This window comes from Panicum virgatum, chromosome 8N (genome assembly GCF_016808335.1).
Source record: "Panicum virgatum strain AP13 chromosome 8N, P.virgatum_v5, whole genome shotgun sequence".
Lineage (NCBI taxonomy): Eukaryota > Viridiplantae > Streptophyta > Magnoliopsida > Poales > Poaceae > Panicum > Panicum virgatum.
The window spans coordinates 37,563,159-37,583,227 of NC_053152.1; the positions used below are offsets into that span (position 1 = coordinate 37,563,159).

The 20,069-nt window shown below is 46.7% G+C and overlaps 1 protein-coding gene across 1 annotated transcript; it reads right to left on the bottom strand.

The window, feature by feature from the left end:
* Positions 1–991: 991 nt before the first annotated feature.
* LOC120685013 (dihydrolipoyllysine-residue acetyltransferase component of pyruvate dehydrogenase complex-like) lies at positions 992–1,641 on the bottom strand. Its single transcript, XM_039966865.1, has 2 exons — positions 1,553–1,641; positions 992–1,472 (listed from the first exon to the last, which is right to left on the bottom strand). The coding sequence occupies exons 1-2, from the start codon at positions 1,639–1,641 to the stop codon at positions 992–994; spliced, it is 570 nt and encodes a 189-aa protein (XP_039822799.1).
* Between the last annotated feature and the right edge of the window lie 18,428 nt (positions 1,642–20,069).

The window sequence follows — 20,069 nt, forward strand, 5'->3', positions numbered from 1 at the left end:
AATGACGTCTAAAGGGGTGCAATCGTGAAAGACATAAATTCTAGAAGATTCCAGGAGACTTGGGGAGAAAGTTGAGCACCAGCCGGCGAAGGAAAGACCCAGGCTGGCCGGCCTACGCTCATTAGGCCGGCCGGCCCAGCCTGTTTTTAGGTCGGTTCGACCTCCCCTTTGACCGAGTGTTCCCTGAGGCTATTTAAAGACCCCTTCCCAAGGTTCACAAGGAGTGCAATTCGGGAGACGACGCCAAGGAGCAGAGAAGATAGAGGGACACCTCTCGGAGAGCCGAGGGTCATGCTAGTTGTCTAGGGTTTGCCCTAGCCGACGTGGGAACCTTGCAAGGAAGACCACGTCGGAGTTCTGGAGCTAGGATCATCAAGATCAAGGTAGGGCCCCGGTTGTGATCTTGTGATGTACTATCATTCATGGTGAAGTTATTTGTGTTTCCGAATGCTTAGCGACCATGTTCTCCTCTTTCGATTTCGTTCTTTTCTTTGGGTTCGCTTCATCTTAGATCTATTATCGAGATAGATCACTTAGCATGATCTTGTAGTAATGGTGGCTAGAGGTTCATGGCGGAACTACCAAAGTGAGTTCGACTTGCTTCAGGGTATCCCGTTGAAAAGGGGGGCGTCGTGACAGGCCGTCTCCACTGAGTAGTTTGGGTATCGAGGGATCGGATTGGAGATTTTGGGTTTAAAGATGCTTTTCATTGAGATTCACATCTATCTTACTTCAGTTTATCTAGCTGGAACTACAACATATGCATGATCTAGGTGATCTAGATTGGTTATCTCTAACTTTCTCTTGCTACCTTCGGTGTTTGTCGTGTTTTTAGTAGATTAGATTCGTTTTCACCATCTCACATAAAGGAATCTCTATGCTAGTAGATTGTTTCTTGTATCTTTGGTTCCGTGGATTGATAAACCTTGGGGGAATACTCGAGGGAAAAGCTACACGAAACCGTGCGCTTGCGGTATATAAATCAGGGGCGCTAAAGAGCGTCAACAGCGTCCGCTGCAGCGTCCCTCGCCGCGCGCACTTCTTCCTCGGCAGCGCCCTGGGCAACCTCGACAGCCTGCAGGCTGTCCCGCAGGTGCTCGATTTTGGCCACAGTGAACGAAAAGCGACCGCGCGCCAGGTCGCACTCCCGCTGCAGAGCCACTATGTCCGGGTTGACTTCCCCAGAATCGGACTCCGAGGAGGCGGCGGACGCAGCAGGTGAACCCGGCATGAGCAAGCCTGGAGCGGGTAGGCCCGGTGCTTCAGCGGGTGCGACCGACGGTGCAGCAACGACCGGCGCCGGTGGCGCGACGGAGGACGAAGCCGAGCCGCCGGCAGCAGCAGCAGACGCTCCGATGTCACCCCTCGCCGGAGGCCCGCCGGACAAAGAGGACTCGGAGACTCCAGGGCCGCCCGATGGCCCATCGCCGCCACGCCCGGCGATCCACGCTCCGGGACCCGACGACGGCACCCTATCACCATGCAGGTATCACTACGAATGCAGCAAGATAAAATGCAGGGATGGAAGAATGAGGACAACGCCGAAAGATACCTCCCCCGGAAGTACTCGTGGCACACCCGCGGTAGACCATGCGGCTCGGCGCTGGACTCCTCATCGCGGGGTCGCTTTCCGTCGGCCATCGGAGGAAGATTGACGGCGACGACAAAAATGGTTAGCGCTCTTCCTTCTTCTCCATCCCCCTGCGCCTTCGCCTTTTCCCCTCTCTGTGTCCTCTCTCCAAGAACTGGCAGGCAACAACGACAATGGAGACGAGGCGATGGGAGGCAGAGGGTTAAATAGGCAATCATCGTCATCACTCTGCAGCATTTCCAGAGCGAAGCGATGCTTCGAGACACGAGCCGCCACAAACGGACCTCTCCGCGGCAACCGGCGCGATGCATCGGCTCCACGGGTGCGTACTCTACAGTTTCAATTAAATCCCCGTCGTCTATTCGTTTCTGAATGCAGGGAAGATGGCGAACCGTTTCCATGCCTCAAACAAATTGCAACCGCACGAGTCGATCTCAAGGTTCGAAGGCCAGTCCGCCATGGGCTCTGTGCCGCCTTGACTCAAAGAGCTAGAGAAGAAAAATCAAGACGAGCGCCAAGCGGCCCATGCCCGACGTACCCTGGCAGCACTCGGGTCGTCTCAAATTTTCTTGTCCAATCCGGCCTCTAGCATTCCATGGAATCCCCTCCAAGGGGGAGGCCAACTAGACCCCCTGATCTGGCTGACGGCTCGGGTATCTAACTGGGATGCGGGTTGTAGAGCAGTGGAGTGCTCCCAATGGGGCTCCGTCGACCCGGTCATCCGCAACAGGGTCGGACTTCACTCGGATTGTCCTTAATTGGGCGTACCCATTATCGAGCTCAACGAACTCGCCATTCCGGGCCATCTAGGTCAAGTGGTAGGGGTCACCTCCTCCGATCGCCGACGGTCGCAGTGGAGTCAATCATCGTTGAGGCACAAAAACGAAAACACAATGCGGAGAAATGAACAAACAAAAACGCCCCAGGGCCAACTTTATTTCATCAAATATCTCCTTACAACAATCTGCTCAAAGCCACTACATCAAACGAAAAATGGTTGTCCTCGACTTGGGGAAACAACGGATACAATGGATCAAATCCATTTACTCCCACTAAGGGAGCAACAAAAAGGGGCTAAGGCAACGGCTGCTACCTGGCAAGCTGGAGGACATGGCCAAAGAACGTCGCAAGACTTCTTGTAGCACCTCGCAAGCCTTCTTCTAGCATCAGCCGTGCCGAAAAACCCCTGGCGGAGGTAGAGGCAGACGATGCCGACGAGGGGAGTTTAATGGGGCTGAGGTTAGCCCAAAACTCCCCGCCGGCGCCTACTCCTGGATATCTTCCTCATGCGCTGGAAAATGGGCCATGATCTCCTTCCATTGGCCACGGCGTCTTCCAGTCGCACAACTCTAACCACCCGCCTCTGGAGGAAGATGCGGAGACCCATCCTGGCTGCATGACTACCCTGCCTGATGAGAGAGGAGCCCGTGACCGTCCCCCGCTACCACGATGCACAGCATTGAGCTGTGCAGCCTTCCAACCATAGTTGGAAGATGAGGCAGCGGATCTGCGGCTCTGCGTTGATGACGCGTGAGATGCCCACCCGAGACCTCGGGGTAGCGGCAACCGCAAGAAGTACGCAGAGCAGAATGGCGACCCCCGCGGCAGGGAAGGACCACACCGCCACCAAGTCTCCGAGCCGGTGCCGAGAGGAGTCCAAGGAGGCCACCAGAAGCTGGGAGCCCCCCTTGCCGATTGGCAAGGGAGCAGGCAGACCAGTGGCCTGGCTTGCCTAACTCCAGCAGCAAGCCCTCGAACTCCTAGACGTCGGGCGGCGGTAGGCGGGATGAACTCGTTGGTGAGTTCATGCCTGAGGAAGATCCCCCGCCATTCGCAAGCATTCTTCTAGCACCAGAAAATCGAGCCATGCCCTCTCTCATCTGGAGGATGGGTGTGGGGTGTGAGGAAGAGAACTATTAGAGGGATTTCCATGATTCATCTACTTGTGTGGAACCATGTATCCGCATTGACATTATTTATAGGAAAACATGGGCGCTAACGGCCAAGCGATCAGTGGGCCGGCCAAAACGGGGCACACCAAAAGCCTTCACCTAACCGAACCCCCTCTTAAATGCCGGCGGAACGGTGCCGGCACGCCCAGCAACTATCGCGCCACTCGGGGCACGATCGCTGCACGACCCACCAATGGGAGGCGACCCCGAGTGGGGGAAAACGAGGCGTCCGCGGTACAGCGATAAGACGCGACGACCGGCCTCGAGATTCCACGACCCATCAGCCGGCCATCAAGACGGGCCTGACCCCGTCACGTCATCGCTGGTGCATGCCGAAAGCGGAGGGTGCGGGCAGTTGGATGGGATGCCCTGGTTAGGGGTCATCAAAGCCAAGACCAGCGGCTCCACGATTACTTCAAAAATCGCAGAGCCGCTCGGGGGCCTCTGACGGGGGAGTAAACCCGGGACCCTTGACAAGCCTGACTCATGTAAAGGGAGGCCCAGCAGACCTACTGGGCCGAGAACGGGAAGGCCCGCTAACCAGTGCAGGAGCTGCCTTCGCCTCTAAGCCAACGAGGGCATGAGCCCAACCTCCCGGGACACGTGGCGGCACCCCGACCTAGCGCCCAGGGTCAGAGCCTCGTCGATGACCCAGGACGTGCGCTCCAAGAATGTCGCGCCCTCTGACAGGCGTGCCAGCCAAGATAGACCCCGCGCAGGCCCCAAGACGCCGGCTCTCCTTATCCTGTGGCAAGGGCTAAACCAACGAGACTCCCTGACAACGGGACAACGCCGCTCGCGCAGGCCCCTTGACACAATGGGAGGGGCGTCCGCAGACGCTGCCTCCCCTCGCCGTAATGATGGCTGCCTCTGTGCACCGCCTCATTACGCCAGCGAGCGTGACCGGACGCCCCCGGCCAGGCCTCGGTAAGACACCCCTCACCGGGCGCATCGTCCGGTGACAAAGCTACGTAAGATAGCCCCGCGGGTAAGGAACACAGGCTCCAGCGGACAAGACCGGAGGAGACCCCCGAGCGACCGTCCGAGTGGTCACGCCGCCCCGACTGAGCTAGGATGGGACAGCACCGGGGGAACGCGCCACCCAAGGATATCGCCAAGATCATCCCTTGCACCAGAAGATCGCCAGGATCAAGCTTGCCCACTCCCGACCGACCGAGTGGGCCCCAACGACTGACAAGGATGAGTTGCACCCCGACGGTGCCACAACATAGCGCTAGATATCTGTAAATGGGGGTCTTACCTTGGACTATAAAAGGGAAAGCCCCCCACATAGGAAAGGGTTGGACTCTCACGGGTTCGACACTGCTTGACCAGCAAAGCCCCCCACATAGGAAAGGGTTGGACTCTCACGGGTTCGACACTGCTTGACCAGCTTGTAAGCTCCCCTCTACACTTTGAGCACCTGGGCTCGAGAGCAATAGAGCAAGAACACCACCCCCATACTGGACGTAGGGCATTTTCGGCCCGAACCAGTCTAAATTCTCGAGTCTTTGCGTGCTAGACCATATCTGATCAAGCGCACAACCAACGAGCAATCGAGTAGTTTAGTAGTCGCCCATTTCCCGTAGCGACAACTTGATTGTAGAAAGTAATGACAGAACAACATGCTCACTTGTCAAAACAGGCATGTAAACAACATGTTCACTTTGTATAAGGGCATGGGCAACTAATCAATCAAACATGGAAGTAAGTTAAAAATATACAACATGGGTCCACTATAGTCATACACTTGAGGCATTTAATCAATAGCTAAATATTTGGTAAAACAGGACAAAACATGTTCAATTCAACAAAATAGAAATGCAGTTACTACCAGGCAATGAAAATACTAGTTATGTACCACATTGTATGACAAATGAATTATGGAAAGCTGCACAGAAGGCAAAACCAGAACAGTCATCTAAACATGTTCACTAGGGAATAGGAAGCTAATCAATCTTGCATGGAAGTAAGTCAAAAGTATGTAAAATGGTCCCACTACAGTCATGCACGTGAGGCATCTCCCCAGCAGCTAGAAATTTGGTAAAAGAGGATAGAACAACTTGTTTAATTCAACAAAATAGATATGCAGTTACTACCAGCAAATGGAAATACTAGTTATGTACCACATTGTATGTCAAGTGAATTATGCAAAGCTGTAACTTATATAGAAGACAAAAAGACAAGATGCTAACACATGAACTGCACATTGACACAAACCAAATTTTCTACAAAAACTGTGTAGCTACATGAGCCAGTTGTTTCATGGAACTTGATGTTGCCTCGGTTGTCTTTGTTTTTTTGACATGTCTCCTACATCATGTAAAGAATACATGTTAGACAAGTGCCAAAATATCATGTACAAGGTGAAGGTTGGTATTTTAGGGATGAAATACCATTTTGTTGGGATTCTTCCATGATTCTACAAGGTCCATCCACTGATCATTACTTGTTGATTTGATCGGAGAAGTTTTCATAACCAAATGCAGTGGAAAAGGATAAAAATATTCTTTCTTCGGCCTATGTCGTTGTTGGCGAACTGCAGACTTCATCAATCAAGGCAACCCTTTCTAACTACAACATCATTTGTGTCAATGTCGAACTTTGCCTAATCAGATGGAAGAACATGTATAGGAAATATGATAGCTGACAAAATGTATAGCTTTCAAGACAATTATGACCAGATTCTATTGGAAAAACATAGGGAGCGAATCACAGCTGTACAATTAGACATGGCAGAAAATTTGCTATACAGAATCTCTTTATGCTTAGAGTAATGCATATTTTTATATACCAGACAACATGGAGCATGATTTAAAATAGTGAAAACTTAGATTTATAAATAGATGGTGCTTGCAGATTTATAAACAGAAGAAAGGACTTGAAGAATGTACTCACATGTAGTCTTCCCAAAAAAAGGTCAATCACATCTGAGTGCTTCTTGTATTCCTTCTAGTGCTTGAGCACAAGCACATGGTTCCTAACAGCAATGTTCCATTCAGTTGCATACTCTGCAGCAATACCAGGCACCAGAGGCCTGATATTCCCTTCTGGTATGATAATTGGTAGCTTGCCACGATGTGATCTGTTCATCCTTTGCAAACCATGCCTCATATTAACTCGGTTCCATCGATCCTCTCCCCCTAGTTGTAAGTGATCAATAATATTGCAAGTAACATTCAGCAACTAAACTAGTAATGCGATATCCAATAATGCGAATAAACGAACAAACAATTACCTTCATTAGTCATCATGTTATTCTTATGAAGCTCATCATTACCTTCATTTGCATTAGCTATGTTAGCCATGGTGTTCTCATGAAGCTCATCATTACAATCTAAAAATAGCAGGCACTAAGAATGCATTCATCAGGAAGTAAAATAATGAGAAACACGGTAGTAGAACTAGCCTATTCCAGCAGGTCCATCAACTTGTTGGCTCACATCAGGGTGTGATGGAGGTGGGACATGGTTGCCACTGGTGGTAGTAGTAGAAGAAACTCCTCTTTTTCTTTTCACATTGGCACTCTGAGACTTAATTGGATCAGTGAAAATATAGGATGTGCTGGGTAAATCTTGTTGCCAGCCTCTAAATTTTCACCCAAAACCTTTCTGCAACTCATGTAGTGCAATATCTTCACTAGAATACATGATTGCTCTCCGGTTAGTCTTTTTAGGGGCTTGAACTAGAAATCATACTGAAATTATGCTTAGCATTAGCACTAGAAAAGGATCACCTGCAAGAGAACATGCATTCGGAGATAGTATATATCGTTATTTATGCTTAGCACTAGCACTGAAAGAGCAGGCATCGCTTTCATGAAGTCCAGCATACTCATTGTTTCTATGCAAACGGTGTCCCTTTGGAAGGAATCGAAAGTGCCCAAAATACCCAATTTTGTTCCTTAGTCTGTATGAAAGAGGTTATTTGTATGTATACATGCAAAATAGCCCTTTGTGGTACGCCCTAAAAGAGTACTCAGAGCTGGGTAATCATGGATGCACCAGAGAACTGCAGCACAAAGGCTAAATCTTTTGTCAGTAATAGCATTATATGTAGGCACAACTTTCCAAAGATCAAGCAAATCTTCTATAAGAGGCTCTAAAAAAATATCAAAGTCCTTTCCGGGTGATTTAGGTCCTGGAATAAGCAAAGCATCATAAAGTTTGACTCCTGTATGCATGCCCAGGGTGGAAGGTTGTATGGCACAACCAATACAGGCCACATGCTATATCTTGAGTTCTATTCTGAAAAAGGATTGAACCCATCAGTAGCCAATCCAAGTCTAAGGTTTCTTGGATCTTCTACAAAATCTAGATATACTTGGTCAAAATCTTGACATGCTTCACCATCAATTGGTGGCTTATTTCCTTCTCACTAGGCTACCGCTTTAACTTCTGCCACTGTGCTTCTTCTGTTGCTTCTTTGGTTGCAAACATCCTTCTTAGCCTAGGCACCAATGAAAAATGCCGCAACACTTTCTGTGGTCTCTTCTTTCCTTCTAGGTCTTTCCATCTTGAGAGACCATAAACAGGGCAATTGTTGTGGTTGGCATATTCCTTTCTGAACAACACACAATTATTGTAGCAGACACGTATTGATTCATACCCAAGACCTAGTTCCTTTACAAGGCTCTTTGCTTCATCATATGATTTTGGGAGTCTATTGGATTCTAGGAACGCTTCAGCCAATAGCTTCATTACTGAAGAAAAAGTAGAATTGCCTATCTATTGGCGCTCCTCAAGTACCCATTTTGTTATACAATTAGGAGAGGTTTTGGTAAATTCTTCGGGATGATTCATGTACTAACCCGCCACTTGGCACCCGAACTTGACCGTTTTCGATTTTGTCCTGGATTTTGGAGCATGTTATATTTTGGTAGGAAATTGGACATTTTTGGAGATGTTTCGACGTATGGTCACAACTTGGCTAAGATGAGGAATAAGGAGAAGAACCCGCACGCGAAAGATGGAGCCGAGAGGGGCCAAAAAGAGCCCAGGCCGGCCGGCCTGGAGCCCTTTAGGCCGGCCGGCCTAGCCCATTCCGAGGCCCAATCGGCCTCAATTTTCTTCAGCGCGAAGTATTCGTCAACCCTAGCTTGTGTTTTACCAAAACCACCGACCATATCCGCCTATAAATACCCCGAAGCCACCGTCAAAGAGTAGAATCGAGAGGGGGATCAGAGAGGAAGCATCCAAAGACTATTTCCAGAGATCCATTCGAGTTAGACATAAGAGAAAGGCGACATCGGAGGCCTCATCGTCCCTCGGCGCCGTTGCAAGTTGGAGGAAAGCAAGGGATCCATCCTTTGCCGGAGATTTCGTCACCATGATCGACTACGCTTCTCCTAGCTTCATGGGGTAAAGTCCTCATTTGTTCATGGGGTTGTAAGGAGATCTTGAGTTGTAATTGCCGAATCCTTTATGAGATTGATCTATCACGGTTCTTGTTGATGATGCTTTGATGCTTAATAGTTCGCGACTTGGCTTTGGGTTTGCTTTGCTCTTGCATGGTTTACTTAGATTACATCAACTATCGTGTTTTTGTTTATTCGTTACCGATTATCCTCGTGTTGTGACAGTATGCGGGAGGGAAATGTTTTGATCTTGGAACACACCTTTGGTAGATTAGATCCGTTCTTCGTTACTTGGCGATTACATCTCTAGTGATCCTAGACCCTATGGACAAATGCTCTTCATATCTTGTGCACACACCTATCATTGCTCACTAGTATAGATTAGATTAGATTGGTTAGATTAGATCTATTTCACACTCAATCACTCAATATAGATCTTTAACCAACATCATTAGTGCTTAGTTAAGCATAGTAATACATTTGTTCCGTGGATTGATAAACCTTGGGGGAATACTCTAAGGGAAAAGCTACACGATCCGTGCGCTTGCGGTACGTAAATTGGCGCTCTAAGGAGCGTCAACAAGCTTTTCTGGCGCCGCTGCCGGGGAACAAGCGATTTTGCTACGTTTAACTTTGTATTAATTTTGTTGGTTACTAACACCTAACCTTTTCCCTAGAAAATTTTTGTTTTTGTTTTGATTGTTTAGATGGCCCATCTCATTCAACACGTGGAGTAAGGAGAAAAATCACTAAGGGATTATGCAAGCCCGCGATCGGAGGACTTCGACATGCAAAAATCAGATTCGGTGTTGCGAGCCACCGAGTACGAGATCAAGCCTCAAATCATCAAGATGGCAGTGGCAAACCCCTTTAGAGGAGATGAGACGGACAACCCATATAGACATATCAAGTGGTTCACAATGCTATGCAACACGGTACAACAAGACGGAGTTCCGCTAGCTTGGTTTAGATGGAATCTTTTCCCATACTCACTTGCGGAAGAAGCGAGAAGATGGTTTGCACTTGCATCCTTCGAGGTAAAAGGAAATTGGGATGACATGATGAAGAAATTTTGCGAGCGGTTCTTTCTGTTAAGCAAGGTTCAACATATTTGGAAGCAAGTGATCAACTTTGCGCAAGGAGAAAAAGAAGGGATAGATTCAATGGATTGATTGAACAAGGACCGAAGCTCGGATTTTCCGGTGATGTACTCTTGCATACCTTTTATTTTTTCCTAACCCCCGAGTGCATGCAATTTGTTCAAATGTGTGCAGGAGGAGATCTCATGGAGAAAACACTCACGGAAGCTGCGCACCTCCTACAAAAAATCAGCAAGGGTGCGGCCATGCGAAGAGATTGGGAAAAACGATGTTCGGCAAGCTCCGAGGAAGAATCTCAAGTGCGGGTGCTTGCTGGAATTTTCAGAAAAGACACATCGGAAGTGAGGGAAGAACAACTGAAGCATGGGAAAGTCATAGAGACAAACCATGATGAAGAAGCATCGATCCGGAGTGCAACGAAAGCCGACCTGGAAAAGAAAGGAAGAACCTTGGGCACCGCCAAATCGCTAAGGGAATTCGAGCAAATGAATTGGATACCAATTGACTTCGGAAGATTGTTCGACAAAGCAAGACCGCATCCAAATCAGCGAGGAATGGCGAAGGTGATAGCGGAAGACTTTCCACCGGATAATCACACGGGATATACATTTGGCAAGGAATCGGCCGGTGATATTATTCGGAAACTTTTTGAAGAAAAAGAGGAAGAGATTGACTTGGACGAAGTGCTGGAGGTCAAAAGGATCATGGGAGTGAAATCGGAATCATCATCTTACGCGCACATAACCCAAGTATATGCGATTGGAAGCGATCAAGGCGAAGGTAATCCATCACCCACACCTCGTGTTGATTGCATGATAGACGGAATAAAATGTTGCAATGTTTTATGTGACGTTGGCGCCCATGTTAGTGTTATGAGTTCCAAGGTTTATGCTATGCTTTTTAACGAAACACCAAACCTAGATGCCACAATCATTAAATTGATCATGGGAGATGGTAGATTAATCAAACCGCTAGGAGTGCTTAGAAATTTAAAAGTTACTATAGCGGGTAAAGATATTCCTACAGACTTTTTTGTGATTAATGCTAGTGATGATGAACATGAAAGCATAATCCTTGGAAAGCCCTTTCTCAAATTAATAAATGCTATTCTAGATGTTGGAAATGAGACTGTCACTTTTGATCTAGATGGAGAGAAACACACTTTCGAATTTCATTCAAAACCGTCTCGTGCTTCAACTCTACCTCTTGATAATGAAGGGGTAGAGAGCATTCGTTTCATTGATTCTTTCAGGGATCCTCTCCAACGCGCTTTGGAGAATGGGGACGCTCAAGATGATCAAGATGGAGAACTAGTGGAAACAATGGAAGAGTTGAAGCCGCAACACCGGAATTTGGAGGAAGAAAAATTTGAAGACATTGGAGGATTAGATCAAGAAGAGGATGGTGCACCCGATGTTGAGATGAAGCCGCTCCCCAAGGGATTGATATATGAATTTTTGGGAGATGGCAAGACTTTTCCGGTGATTGTTAGCGACAAATTGAGCTCGAAAGAGACGGAGAAGTTACTGAATTTATTAAAGGAGCACAAAAAGGTGACCGGCTACTCGATTAATGACTTGAAAGGTATTAGCCCCGCTTTTTGCACACATCGTATACAACTCGAGGAGCAATACAAGCCGGTCGTAGAGCATCAAAGAAGGTTGAGCCATGCTATGCGTGATGTGGTGAAGAAGGAGGTTATCAAATTGTTGAATGCCGGAATAATATACCCCGTGCCACATAGTGAATGGGTAAGCCCCGTGCATTGTGTTCCAAAGAAAGGAGGACTCACGGTTGTGAAAAATGAGAAGGAGCAATTGATACCGCAAAGAACCATCACGGGATGGAGGATGTGCATCGATTATAGAAAATTGAATAAGGCAACGAGAAAGGATCATTTTCCACTACCATTCATTGACGAGATGCTAGAAAGGTTGGCAAAGCATTCACACTTTTGTTACCTTGATGGATACTCGGGATTCTTCCAAATACCTATTCATCCGGATGATCAACATAAGACCACATTTACTTGCCTGTATGGAACTTTTGCATATCGGAGGATGCCTTTTGGATTGTGCAATGCGCCCGCTTCTTTTCAAAGGTGCATGATGGCTATAATTTCAGATTTCATAGAAGAGATTATGGAGGTATTCATGGATGATTTCTCGGTGCATGGTACTAGCTTTGAAAATTGCTTGGCAAATTTGGAGAAAGTTCTTAAAAGATGTGGAGAGGTTGATCTTGTGTTTAACTGGGAGAAGTGTCATTTCATGGTGAAAGAAGGAATTGTTCTCGGTCATGTTATCTCCGAGAGAGGGATAGAGGTGGACAAAGCAAAGATAGAAACCGTGGAGAAATTGCCACCACCTACGGACATCAAATCTTTGAGGAGCTTCCTCGGTCATGCCGGATTCTATAGGAGGTTCATAAAGGATTTTTCAAAAATCACCAAGCCATTGACACAACTTCTCCAAAAAGATGTGGAATACACCTTCGATAGTGATTGTCTTCACGCCTTTCGAACACTCAAGCAATCCCTCATAAGTGCTCCTATCATGCAACCTCCGGATTGGAATCTACCTTTTGAAATCATGTGTGATGCAAGCGACTACGCCATAGGAGCCGTTCTTGGACAAAGGAAAGAGGGGAAGGTAAATGCTATCTACTACGCAAGCAAGACTCTCAATGAAGCCCAAGTTAATTATGCAACAACGGAGAAAGAATTGCTTTCCGTGGTATTCGCCTTCGAAAAATTCAGATCATACATAGTAAATTCAAAGGTGATAGTTTATACCGACCATGCGGCAATCAAGTATCTCTTGTCCAAGAAAGATGCTAAGCCACGCTTGATTCGATGGATCCTATTGCTACAAGAATTCAATGTGGAGATAAGGAACAAGAAAGGGGCAGAGAACGTTGTGGCCGACCACCTATCAAGGATGAACCATGGAGATGATGGAAAAGAACCTATCGAGGACCAAATGAGAGATGATCACCTATATAGAATTCTCGACAAAGATAGTTGGATGAATGATATAATAAGGGTGATAAAAGGGATGCCCTTGGATCACTTGGACAAGAATGCAAAGAAAAGAGTGAGCGCGGAAAGAAGAAAATACTATTGGGATCCATCATACTTATATAGATATGGAGAAGATGGAGTACTAAGAAGATGCATACCAAGGGAGGAACGTGAAGAAGTTCTAAGAAAGTGTCACTCGTCGGGATATGTAGGACATTATGGGCACTTTAGAACTCAAGCTAAGGTATGTGCTAGTGGATTCTATTGGCCCGAGATGCATGGAGAGGCGAAAAGATTTGTTTCGACTTGTCTGGAATGCCAAAGGACGGGGAATATCTCGCAAAGGAATGCCATGCCGTTGAACTACAACTTGCAAATAGATCTATTTGGTGTCTGGGGAATCAATTTCATGGGACCATTCGTGAACTCACATGGGTTTGAGCATATATTGGTGATGGTGGACTATTTTTCAAAGTGGGTTGAAGCTATGCCATGTCGGAAGACATCAACGGAGGAGTCCACACACATGATTAAATCGGTTATCTTCCCTCGATATGGCGTCCCAAGAATCTTGATAAGCGATGGAGGAACACACTTCACGGGCAAAGACTTTGGTAAATGCTTGAAGAAATTGGGAATTGAACATAGAGTGTCCACGGCTTATCACCCCCAAACAAACGGACAAGCGGAAACTTCGAACAAGCAATTGAAGGATATTTTAAAGAAGACAGTGATAAAAGGAGGAAAAGATTGGTCGAAGAGACTAGATGATGCACTATGGGCATATCGTACGGCACACAAAACCCCGATTGGTATGACTCCTTATCAATTAGTTTATGAAAAAACATGCCACTTGCCGGTTGAGCTAGAACATAAGGCGTATTGGCGATGAAGGAGATGAACTTTGATGCGGAAGCCGCTGGAATTAAAAGGAGAATCCAAATAAGCGAATTGGAGGAGTTAAGATTGAAAGCGTACAATAGTGCAACAATTTACAAAAAAAGATGAAGAGATGGTACAACAAGCGATTACAAAACAAGGAATTCAAAGAAGGAGACAAGGTCCTACTCTACAATTCAAGATTCAAACTCTTTGGCAAAGGAAAATTGCAAAGCAAATGGGATGGACCATACGTCGTACACTCGGTTTCACCCACGGGAGCGGTGACAATCATTGATGTGAAAGGCGACCAATATGTGGTGAATGGACAGCGACTAAAGGTATTCTTGGAGCCTGACCTCGTGCCCCTTCATTACATCGACATATATACCATGGATGAGGAACCGGAACATCAAGACTAACGACGTTAAGCAAGGTAAGTTTGTAAATATTCTCTTTTAGATTTTATTTTCGTAGTTTTATTTTTATTCTGGACGAACTTTGAGTAAAACATAGGCTCATAATTTGTTGGTGGGCACCTCGGAAAAAGTTGGAGTCTAGGGGGCCGAAAAACAACCTGGGCCGGCCGGCCCAACACCCCTAGGCCGGCCGGCCTGAGCCTCCTCGTGCGTGTCTCGGTCTCGATTTTTGGTAGGTACGAGATAAGGAAATTTTAAACCCGTGTCTTATAGATTTCGCATGCCAAAGATGCAGAGATATTGGACTTCTCGTCCAAGTCTTTTCAGGACTTAAATAGAGGCACGGTTTAGATCTATTCTCTCATACTTTTCAATCTACACCACCACCTCGTGAGAGACATCAACAATGGCCGTTCCAGCGAGCGCTGGAGCCATGATTGCAGCAATGGAGATCAAGGAGAGGGGCATGGCACCCGACACCCCCACGCCAAACCAGCGGATGCGTAGCCCCATCTCAGCAACCGGTGTGCCGCCCCTCCTTGTCGAAGCAAAGCGATGTGAAGCGAAGGCTCCTCCGAAGAAATTTAATACCCAAGCACGGATGAGCGTCGGAGGGAAGGGCCCTCTGTGGTGCAAGGAGGAGCTAGCTCAAGCCCAAAGGGTGGTCGTCGTCATCAGCAACGAAGACGAGGGCGAGAAGCGACAAGACAAAGAGCCACCCGCACCTAGGCATTCCTTGCACCTTCTCGGAGTTAAAAGGAAAAACTACATTGAGCACACCCCGGAGCTGAAGGACTATGCGGGGGATAGCGATTGGGAGAGCTACATGAGCCCCGGTTCATGGGACGCCACCGGTCGTGACTACGATGATGATTGGCCGGAGTGGGCCGAAGAGGAGAGAAGGGAGGATGACGACCCTTCCGGAGGTGACAGCGGCAAGGAGAATAAGAAGGACGATGACGAGCCCGAGGACGACGACCCCAACCGCGGCGGCCATCACTTCGGGTGCTGTTTCAAGTGCCGCAATGAAATCGCGGAGCTCCACGCCACCATCGATAGGTGTCACGATCGAATCGTGGCAATGGATCGAAGGATGGACGACATCGAGCGCTTGGTCGAAAGAGACTACAACATCCTTCTCCGCAACATAAGGAAGTTATTCGGGATGGTCGGAGATCTACAAAAGCAAGGAGGAGGAGGGCGCCCTAGATGCAATTGCCCTAGGTGCCGTTGAGAGCACCGACGAGCGTCACACCCGTCTTTTATATCATTGCGACGAGGACGCCGCATAATCTAAGCATGGGGGGAGAGGTGTGACGGCTCGTAGATTGAATTTTGTTAGTCTTTGTTTAGTCGAAAGTTCGTCGTGTGCATGTCTTTAATTTCGTTTGTGTGAGAGTCATAGTCTAGCGTTGTGTGCTTTATTTTTCGCATGTGTGAGAGTGAGTCTTAAATTAGTGTTGAGTCATGAAAACAAAATAAAAAGAGTCTTTGTTTTTTGTTGGATCGTGCAATTTTATTTATGCATTCAATTTTACTTTATTTTCTTTAAAGCAATTATTCACGAGCGTTGTCATGAAAATTAATTCTTATTTGTGGAGCTTAGTAAATTATCCGTCCATGTTAATACCCACACTTGAGCTTTGATCTAGCGCTTGGTTTTGATTACGCTTGCGAGTAAGGCATGATTTGGAGGACTTTAATTTCATAAAAATAATAAAACCCCTACAAACATAAGGTTGATCAAGTTCTTGGCAAGTTGAGAGTAAAAATCCTATCATCCAAAAGCTATATTCGTTCCACCATAAGTATTGGATGTACATTGAGTTGAGTTAGGATTTCTTTCTCTTGGGAGTTTTAATTTCGAGCAATGATCATGTCTGTATTTTTCATCTCTGAACTGCTAGCCCCGTGAATATTCGGTAATGAGAATTCCTCATTGGAACAACTCATGAAATCTACCGGATTCTAAAACCCGAACCTAAGATTATCTTGTTTATTATACTCTTCCTTGACCACGACCCAATTATGAGGATACGTTCTGTTCCTGCGCATGAGTTGTATAAAAAATTTTGGGATGAAGAAAGGAAGGAGTACTGGAAAGACGGACCGCATCCAACTTGGGAAAGCCCCAGGCCGGCCGGCCTACACCCCTTGGGCCGGCCGGCCTAGGATCCTCTGGCCTCGGCTCGGGAAAGAAAAAAAACCTCCAAGGATGGCAAGAAAAGCAAGTGTTGTCGATATTCAAGTTGCCAGTTAAAGGTAAGAGTCATGGAGTAATATTGGATGAGTTTTTAAACGCCCATGATATGATTATCCTCGCTACTCCTCTGACCTTTGTTTGAAGAAATATTGTTAGACTTGTTTGCATAAGTAAATTTTGCAGTTTGAGAACTCTCGAGCAACCCATGGAAGGACTTATGATTTGATTTGCTCGAGGACAAGCAAAAGCTAAGCATGGGGGAATGTTGGTGCTCCTTAAGTACCCATTTTGTTATACAATTAGGAGAGGTTTTGGTAAATTCTTCGGGATGATTCATGTACTAACCCGCCACTTGGCACCCGAACTTGACCGTTTTCGATTTTGTCCTGGATTTTGGAGCATGTTTATTTTGGCAGGAAATTGGATATTTTCGGAGACGTTTCGACGCATGGTCACAACTGGGCTAAGATGAGGAATAAGGAGAAGAACTCGCACGCGAAAGATGGAGCCGAGAGGGGCCAAAAAGAGCCCAGGCCGGCCGGCCTGGAGCCCTTTAGGCCGGCCAGCCTAGTCCATTCCGAGGCCCAATCGGCCTCAATTTTCTTCAGCGCGAAGTATTCGTTAACCCTAGCTTGTGTTTTACCAAAACCACCGACCATATCAGCCTATAAATACCCCGAAGCCGCCGTCAAAGAGGAGAATCGAGAGGGGGATTAGAGAGGAAGCATCCAGAGACGATTTCCAGAGATCCATTCGAGTTAGACACAAGAGAAAGGCGACATCGGAGGCCTCATCGTCCCTCAGCACCGCTGCAAGTTGGAGGACAGCAAGGGATCCATCCCTTGCCGGAGATTTCGTCACCATGATCGACTACGCTTCGCCTAGCTTCATGGGGTAAAGTCTTCGTTTGTTCATGGGGTTGTAATGAGATCTTGAGTTGTAATTGCCGAATCCTTTATGAGATTGATCTATCACGATTCTTGTTGATGATGCTTTGATGCTTAATAGTTCACGACTTGGCTTTGGATTTGCTTTGCTCTTGCATGGTTTACTTAGATTACATCAACTATCGTGTTCTTGTTGATTCGTTACCGATTATCCTCGTGTAGTGATAGTATGCGGGAGGGAAATGTTTTGATCTTGGAACACACCTTTGGTAGATTAGATCTGTTCTTCGTTGCTTGGCGATTACATCTCTAGTGATCCTAGACCCTATGGACAAATGCTCTTCATATCTTGTGCACACACCTATCATTGCTCACTAATCTAGATTAGATTAGATTGGTTAGATCGGATCTATTTCACACTCAATCACTCAATATAGATCTTTTACCAACGTCATTAGTGCTTAGTTAAGCATAGTAATACATTTGTTCCGTGGATTGATAAACCTTGGGGGAATACTCTAAGGGAAAAACTACACAATCCGTGCGCTTGCGGTACGTAAATTGGCGCTTTAAGGAGCGTCAACACTATCCTGTAGAAAGACTTCATATGAAGAAGCTTTACCACAAAGGAGAACCTTGAAAATTTGGTACAACCCAGATACAGCTGACTCTTTGCCTCCCTCATAGTTATTTTGTAAAATGAATCTTGTTTATAGGTTCTACATCACCATCCTGATTTTCTTCATCATGTCTTGCTTATTTTGTAGTGTGTAGGTTTGCTAAAACCTCTTCCCAAGGATAAAAACCATAGTTGTACTCCTCTGTCACACCATCAACATCAAAAGCATCATGCACAATAGCAACATGGTCAATAATATCTACATTCAAGGACTCCCCATGATGAATCCATCGAGTATAACTACTGTCCATGCCATTCGTCAATATGTGCTTCCTCACAACAGTCTGACATTGGTATTTCTAATTAAAGCATCTACAACAGGGGTATAGAATTTCAACATTGTCATTGAATTTTCCTTGAACAAAACTCATAAATTCCTTGACACCATCAATGTATTCAAGTGAAAATAATCTGTAATCTGCCATTCACCCAGCTTCGATCCATCTAATGAAACATTGCAGAACAACCCAAATAAACAAGCTAGCGTCCCACCATTTTAGAAGATAAATTCAACAAATAAAAGAAAAGGATGACAAAGTGTCCATACCTTCACTGCCAGTCGGTGTTTAGGTGGGGAAGAAGGTGTGCCTCGCAGAAGGAGTCAGGGCAGCAAGACTGTGATGCTCCCGGTGTCGTGCTCACGCGGCCATTGATGATGTTGGTGCGGCAATGGCGGAAGCAGGCGCGCATGATGTGGCGGCTGTGGCAAGCGGTGGCGGAGGTGCTATGATGTTGCAGCGGCGAATGGTGCCCGGCAGCGACAAGTGGGACAACGGCGATTGGTGGGCGCCGGCGGTGGGGTGCTATCAGATCTCGCACCGGCGAATGGTGGGCGGCAGCGCTGGTATGTGGCGGTGCCAATGGTGCGGGCGGGCGCTGGTAGGCGGGGGGGGGGGGGGGGTGCGGGCCTTAAGCAATGGCTGGCGGCGGGAGTGCGTGTTCGCCCTGGTACGCGGCGGGATCGGGCAATGCGATCTGCGAAGCGTGCAACACCTGTTAATTTCGGTGATATGAGAAAAAAATATATACTTTTTAGATATGAAAAGAGTTAAATATTTTACAACTGAGCTTATAGCCCAGTGGTAGTGTGTGCGGGCCTTCAGTCTTTGGTCGCGGTTCGAACCCCCCAGCTGTTCTATGTTTTAGAGAAAAAAACTCATTTGGCGACATGGCACTGGCAGCCACGTGGCGATGACATGGTTGCGGCGGTGACATGCGCTGGCAGCCAGGATGATGCGGCAATAGGCAATATACCAGAACCGTGATGAATTTGCTATAACGTCACAACAATGTGGGCCGGTTTCTGAAAAACTTAACAAAATGTCACTGTGATTTGGGCTTGAATATCTGCAATGCACATCCATGATGGAAAATAAACGTCATAGATGTAATGCTGGTAGTGACGTTCTCTGGTAACATCATGAAAATGTTACCATGAAAAATCTGTCACAGATTAAATGATAGTGGTGGCACAAGGTTGATGATAATAGGCTGCAGTTCTATGGCTCTTTATTCCTTGGCTTGTCAAAGGACAATGGACCCATCAATGCTTACCACATCGATGTCGCAACTTTTGACAAGGATCATGCGCCTAACTTATCATCATTGTGCTCTCCCGGTAAAATACATAGAACATGAAGTTGCACCACTCATTAGAGATGTCAAATAAAGTCAGTTTACAAAACCAACTTTAGAACCCCTGTGTTAGGAACCCTGAAGAATCGAATGAGGTCTTTGACCGCACGATTAGAGAATGGTTACTGTAGCATCACTGTAGTCAATCATCGATTCCGTCATCAGAGCCGTCGCGAAAAGTTACATCCACCCTTAAAAAAAATTTGCAAATAGATTTTATTTAGTACTTCACGCGGAACCTAAAAGACACGTTCTATGATGTTCTAGGAGGAACCAAACAGGGCCACTCTTCATCCTGAGAAGCTCGAATTGTTTCCAAAGGAGGCACATGTAGACTTGAGAACGT

Bases quoted from the DNA above. Each gene is read 5' to 3' on its own strand.
- LOC120685013 (XM_039966865.1), bottom strand. From the start codon at position 1,641: ATGGCCGACGGAAAGCGACCCCGCGATGAGGAGTCCAGCGCCGAGCCG. The intron at 1,473-1,552 runs GTATCTTTCGGC...GCATGGTGATAG, and splicing joins CACGAGTACTTCCGGGGGAG to GGTGCCGTCGTCGGGTCCCG.